The sequence below is a fragment of the Juglans microcarpa x Juglans regia genome, chromosome 3S (assembly GCF_004785595.1).
Source record: "Juglans microcarpa x Juglans regia isolate MS1-56 chromosome 3S, Jm3101_v1.0, whole genome shotgun sequence".
NCBI lineage: Eukaryota > Viridiplantae > Streptophyta > Magnoliopsida > Fagales > Juglandaceae > Juglans > Juglans microcarpa x Juglans regia.
This window is the reverse complement of record NC_054599.1, coordinates 11806253-11812747: the sequence shown is the minus strand read 5'-3', so window position 1 is coordinate 11812747 and position 6495 is coordinate 11806253. Positions and strand designations below refer to the sequence as shown.

At 38.5% G+C, this 6495-nt stretch overlaps 2 protein-coding genes across 2 annotated transcripts; one reads left to right on the top strand and one right to left on the bottom strand.

Moving 5' to 3' along the window:
* Window positions 1-243: 243 nt before the first annotated feature.
* On the bottom strand, window positions 244-4551 carry LOC121258690. The gene is made up of 2 exons (XM_041160233.1): window positions 4399-4551; window positions 244-579 (listed from the first exon to the last, which is right to left on the bottom strand). The coding sequence occupies exons 1-2, from the start codon at window positions 4549-4551 to the stop codon at window positions 244-246; spliced, it is 489 nt and encodes a 162-aa protein (XP_041016167.1).
* Window positions 4552-4857: 306 nt separating this feature from the next.
* Window positions 4858-5727, top strand: LOC121258689. The gene is made up of 2 exons (XM_041160232.1): window positions 4858-5079; window positions 5170-5727. Exons 1-2 carry the CDS (start codon window positions 4858-4860, stop codon window positions 5725-5727), a joined length of 780 nt encoding a protein of 259 aa, XP_041016166.1.
* The last annotated feature ends 768 nt before the right edge of the window (window positions 5728-6495 follow it).

The window sequence follows — 6495 nt, the reverse complement described above, 5'->3', positions numbered from 1 at the left end:
TTGCCAAAAACGAGAAGTGAAATGTGTATCCCTATTAGATACAATCATCCTTGGCAGTCCATGTAACAACACTATTTCAACAACAAATAGCCAAGTCAACTTGTCCATGGAGTCAGTATTCTTAACTGCCAAAAGGTGAGCACTTTTTGTCAAACGATCGACCACGACCCGAATAAAGTTGTTTGCCTTTGAGGTCCTTGGTAATCCAATTACAAAATCCATGGATATGTCCTCCCATTTCCATTATGGGATTGGGAGTGACTGTAAATCTCCTGCGGGTCTCTGATTCTCTGCCTTGACTGTTCTACATATCGAGCATCTATTAACATAATCCACTACGTCCTTTTTTAATCCTTCCCTCCAAAAGTGTTGCTTCAAATCATGATACATTTTGGTGGTCCCTGGGTGGGTTGTGTATGGAGTCTGATGTGCTTCCCATAGTATCTTATCCTTGATCTCTTGACCAGCTGGGATAACTCTCTGGCCTTTGTAGTATAGCAACCCATCATTTTTTAGGGTGAAACCTTCGGGTCCTTCATTCTTCTCTATCTCCTGTCGAATTTCCACCCATTTCTTGTACTGTGGTTAGGGATACTTCGACAGGAAGATCCTTGATCAACAACCTTCTCATACTATGCAGAAGGGACTCTACTTCCGAGGCAAGACCTGTGGAATTATCCCTTCGCGTCTTTTGACTTGAGGCTCTGGTGATCAGTGTAGATTTCACACTTTGCGCCATATAAATAATGCCTCCATATCTTTAAGGCGAAAACTACGGTGGCTAATTCTAGGTCATGGGTGGGGTAGTTTTGCTCATGGTTCTTCAGTTGTCGCGAAGCGTAGGCGACAACTCGTTCCTCTTGCATGAGCACACATCCAAGTCTTGATTTGGATGCGTCACTAAATACAACATAGGGTTTATGAGGTTCAGGTAGGGCTAGTACCAGCGCAGTTGTGAGCCTTTCTGTAACACTCGGACCTAGTCAAGCCCCATTTTTATATATTTTTGGGCTTATCCATATTAAAATCCAATTGAGTGTTCAAGTTTTTTTTGGAATAGACTACGGGCTTAAAATCTTTGTTTTGGAGGTTATGATTTTTCTTTGGTGTTTATAATTAGGTTAAAAATCTATTTATGAGTCGAGAAAATTTTTGGACTAGTTGAATTATTTTTAGAAATTGAGTCGTGATCCATGAGTCAAGAAAAAAACCAAGACCCAAGCCCACACTCGTGTCTTTTAAACCATTAAAACCATCTGAGTTTATGATATTTTCGCCGCCTCGCACAATTGCACTCTCATGCACATACGCCTCTATTCTCCTCAGCTTTAGGGTTTTGTTTTTTGTTTTGTTTCAATCACCTATATATACACACATACTTCCTGCACGAAGAAACCTCACGCCGCTGCCTTGCCACACGAAATCGTAGCCAGCAACTCTTCCTTGCAAACAGCGCACCACCTTCTAGCCCGGTCCTCACCCACTCGAAAAACACCACCCTAACCCACAGGAAGCCCCTTTCATGGCAGCAATATTCTCATTGGAGTAGTTCCACCGTGAGCAGACCTTGCTCTGCCATAGGCCACTGCCAGTGCACCACCCACAGAGACACTGCTTAACCATCACCAAGAGTCAAGAACAAACTGAAACTACATCGTAGCCTCCCACGAAGTTGCACCCTCACGGCCTCCTGATTGAGCTGAGTTATTGCATATTTTATATATTTAGAACCAATATATTTTATTTATTTCATTACATTATTATTGGTTTTAGATGAAAAAATGGTTAAGATGAATAAATCCGAGTTGTGATTTAAATTGGTTAATAGCATGATTTATGCTTAATTTTATAACTTGTGATTTAATTGGATAATGTTCATTCACATGCACAATATATTTTTGAGATTCTATTATTCTTTTTTTTTTTATTATTTCTAATTTCTATTGTTTTTATAGGTCAAGAAATAAAAAGTTTGAGAAAAGTCAAGGTACCAAAAGGTCAAGAAATGAAAAGCTTGAGAAAAGTCAAGTTTACAGAATGGATACACTTTAGTATTTTAGTCATAACTTTCCGCTCCAATATCGGATTGATACGATTCTTGATGCATTTGAAATCTATCTTAAAGGGCTACAAAGTTGTTTCTAATAAAAATTTCCAAATTCAAACTCCTGAAGTGTGTACATGGCTGCCAAAATGAGTCCTAAAATTTAAGGGATTTTGTATGTAGGAATATGAAGACATTAGGGTTTCTTTCCTACCCTATTTAAGGATATCATTAGCACGAAATTGGAGATTTTTTGAAAAGCAGCGCCGCACATTTGAAGAACTCTTCCAGGGTCCAATTGCCGCTCCATCCGCCTCCTCCATTGCCTACCACCTCCATCTTCATTCATTTGGCTTACTCTTTTCACTCTCTACTATTTATTTAATTGTAGTTTAAAATTTATGAAGTACTTTTGAGATTTTTGGCTTAGAAATTAGGAAAATTTATTTGCTATTTATTTTACTTAATGTCGCTATTTTTCTTGCTCTTTTAAGATTTCATTGAACAGTGATTACAATTGCTATGGATTAATTTTGAGAATTTGTGATTTGAGTACAAGGATGAACCCTAGAATCTTGATTTTGGGGCTTTTCACTTTTCAATTCTTATTTTGTCAATTATTTTCTAATCTAGTTTAATTCTTAGCTTAATTTTATTAATCTCTTAGTTCCATTGCATAGTAGGTTGATTAAAGTTTAATTATGACTTAAATAATTATGTTTGATTTTCAGATTAATTAAGATTGTTTAGTTTAGTTGAGTCTTTGATTGTTAATTTCAATTTGTTAGTCTTTTACATTTCATTTCGACACTCAAAAATCCAAAAATTTGAATCTAGTCCATGACTAGTGCCCTTTTCATTCTTGTTGTACTCTTCCATCCATTGTACATACCATCATTTTTATTTTCTCTTTGTGAATATTTTCACCATTTTAAACGAGTTTGATTTTAAGTAACTTTCCCTGAGGAGACGATCTAGGAATTTATTCTTAATTATTACGCGACAACCTCCTGTACTTGGGATAGCCTTTATGCTACTCATTTTTGAGTGAGTCAAGTTTTTGGCGCCATTGCCGGGGATAGTTGCTTGACATAAATTTAGACTCGTTATTTTTTATTTTTTATTTCAAATGTTTTTTTTTCACTATCTGATCTCTGATTACACATTTCACTTGTGACCTACTACTTAGTCACTTGAACTTACTTATGCTATTTGGACTGATGTTTAATATTAAGGGTGGGAGACAATTCAAATAGGTTGGTTAGAGTTACATCAAGCACTGAGAGTAGTATACACAGTCCAGAGACAGATAGCTCTTCTGGTTTTTCTACAGACGAGGACATTAAAATTGAACAAACCATAGCTGCACCTGCACCACACACTCTTAGGGATTATTTGCAGCCCACTCGCACCACTACACCATCATGCATTATTTTACCTGATGATGCACCTAATTTTTCTATTAAGGATGGCATGATGTCAGTGATACCTCAGTTTCACAGGATGGATTCTAAGAGTCCTTATCAACACTTGAGAAATTTTGAGTTGGCCTGTACTACTTTTATTAGTAGAGCTACTATTGATGAATTTATTAGACTTCGTTTATTTCCTTTCTCTTTAAAGGATAAAGCGAAGATTTGGTTTAATTCTTTGAGACCTAATTCTATCTCTAGTTGGTCTGATATGCAGCATGAGTTCTTACAAAAATTTTTTCCTTTCCAGAGAACTCAATATTTACAAAAGTAGATCTGCCAGTTCAATAAAAAAAACTAACGAGACTTTCCAGGCCAGCTGGGAAAGGTTTAAGGATTTGGTGAACATCTGTCCACATCACTGTTTTGAATCCTGGAGGTTGGTGAATTATTTTTACACTGGTCTCACTCTACAATGCAAGCAGTTTGTTCAGACTATGTGCAATGGAGAATTCTTTAGCAAGGAACCTGATGAAGCATTGCCATTTTTTGACTATCTTGCTGAGAGTGCACAACAATGGAACACTCGCACTGATCGAGTTTCATTGACAGCACAGCCATTGAGGGCTATTGTTGGTGAGGCCAGATATGAGGTTAAGGAGGACACTGACATTCAAGCTCGAATAGCTGAATTGACTAGAAGATTAGAGGTCATGGAGATGGAAAAGGTGAAGGCCGTGAAAACAGTAGAGACATGCTCTATATGCGCTGATTCAAACCACAAGACCCAAGATTGCCCGATTATGCCAGTATTTCAGGAGAGTGGCTCTGAGCAGATGCAATCAGCGAACCGGGTAAATAAAGCACAAAATCAACCTTTCTCCAATACATATAATCCGGGGTGGAGGAATCACCCAAATTTCTCATGGAGGAATGATCAACCTGGCTGGTATCCACCACCTTCTCAACAGCCATTTCATCAGGCTGCTCCTCAGCAGTAGTATCAGCCATATCAGAGTTCTCAGAACTATCCTTTTGTAGCATCTCCAGGATTTCAGCCTCATGTAGCTGCATAGAGTTCTCAGCCTCAATCATCTGCGAAGAAGTCTCTAGATGATAGTATGACACATATGGCCAATACACTTCAGCAATTCATGGAGATTCAAGCCACCACAAACAATCAAAACATTCAGGCCATAAATGAATTGCGGGGCACCATCAATAAAAAAATACACAACATTGAGCACTCAAGAGAAAGGGAAATTTCCAGCACAACCTCAGCCTAATCCTCAAGTATATCGGCAACAATAACAACAAGTGCATAATGTCTCAGGGGAGGTTTTTGAGACAGCGAATGCCATTCTTACTTTGAGAAATGGAAAGGAAGTTCCCTAACCAGAGATGACTATGGACACACAGGTAGTTGCTCCTACACCTGAAGATGTAACAAATACTAATGAAGTTGAAAAAGAACCAGAGATGGTGAGACGATACTTGAAGAAGCCTGTGAGTGCAGATGCTGAAACTAGTAGGGGGTATCAACCTGTGGTTCCCTATTCTCCAAGATTGGCAGCTGGCCAAAAGAATAAATACCACACTAAGATTCAGGAGATCTTCAAGCAAGTAAAGATTAATATTCCACTCTTGGATGTCATACAACAAGTTCCTTCGTATGCAAAATTTTTGAAGGACTTGTGTACAGTGAAGAGGAAGCTGAATGTAAAGAAGAAAGCTTTCCTAACGGAGCAAGTTAGTACATTGGTATTGAGCGAGACACCTCAGAAGTTTGGAGATCCCGACTCTCCCAACATTTCTATTATGATCGATGAGTCACGCATTGGGAGAGCTTTACTTGATTTGGGGAGTAGTGTGAACTTGCTACCATTCTCAGTGTATGAGCAGTTGGGATTGGGTGAGTTGAAAAAGACCTCCATCATGCTACAGTTGGCTGACAGATCAATTAAGGAGCCGAGGGGTATTGTTGAGAATATGCTGATCCAAGTGGACAAATTTTACTACCCAGTGGATTTTGTAGTTCTTAATATGCAACAGCTAGCCACTACTATTTACCAGGCGCCTGTCAGCCTTGGGTGCCCATTCCTTGTTACATCCAATGCACTGATAAATTGTGGAAGTGGAGTACTAAAACTCACCTTCGGGAATATAACATTGGAAATGAATGTGTTCAATACTTGCAAGATGCCTGGTGATTGCGACGAGTCAGAGGTGCATGCTATTGATCTGATTTCAGAGCTTGATGAAATAAAGTGAGAGGCCTATGACAATTCCCGCTTGGCAAAGGAGCGAATGAAGGCCTTGCAAGACAAGAAGATCCATGACAAACATCTTGTCCCTGATAAAAAAGTGTTCCTCTACAATCCAAGACTGCATCTTTTTCCCAGGAAGCCGAAATCTCGATGGAAGGGGCCATACATTGTAAAGATGGTTCATCCTCACGGCGAGGTAGACAGTGTCAATCCGAAGAATGGCAATTGCTTCACTGTCAATGGACAACGTCTAAAGCCATTTCTGAAGGTCTTTGATCCACATGAAGAGATCTTGCTTGTGCAAGGTTTGAGGGAAGTGTTTTGATCTTTTCCCCCTTTACAGCTTTCTTTACTTGCATTTTGTTTGTTTTTATTTGTTGTTTTGCTTTGATTTTATATTTCATGTTGATTTTTTTGTTTTGCTTGCTTATTTCTGTGCACTTTGTTTTCTTTCGTTCGATTTATTGATGATCATGTCTCTCACTAGTTGGGGAGTAGCGTGTGTGCACAGATTTAAAAAACAAAAATCAAAAAAAAAAAAATTGCATTAATGTGATGTACATTGATACACACATGATTGACAACTCTATTTCTAGTATTTTGTGAAATCTGAGCATCTTGGTGGAGTAGTTGAGCGGAATCATTTTGTGAAGATTTATTTTTAAGCTTAAGCATAGAGCATGATTTTTGATGCATCATATTTTGTTGATGTGTAGCTTGAAACACCGGGATGCTATACTCATTGAGATGAGACTTCGTGAGATTTTTGTAG

Excerpts from the sequence above, each read along its gene's own strand:
- LOC121258690 (XM_041160233.1), bottom strand. The coding sequence starts at position 4,551 with ATGATTGAGGCTGAGAACTCTATGCAGCTACATGAGGCTGAAATCCTG. Across the intron at positions 580-4,398 it reads AGGTGGTGGATACCAGCCAG|TACAAGAAATGGGTGGAAAT; the intron begins GTTGATCATTCC and ends CCCTAACCACAG.
- LOC121258689 (XM_041160232.1), top strand. The coding sequence starts at position 4,858 with ATGACTATGGACACACAGGTAGTTGCTCCTACACCTGAAGATGTAACA. Across the intron at positions 5,080-5,169 it reads TTCAGGAGATCTTCAAGCAA|CTGAATGTAAAGAAGAAAGC; the intron begins GTAAAGATTAAT and ends GTGAAGAGGAAG.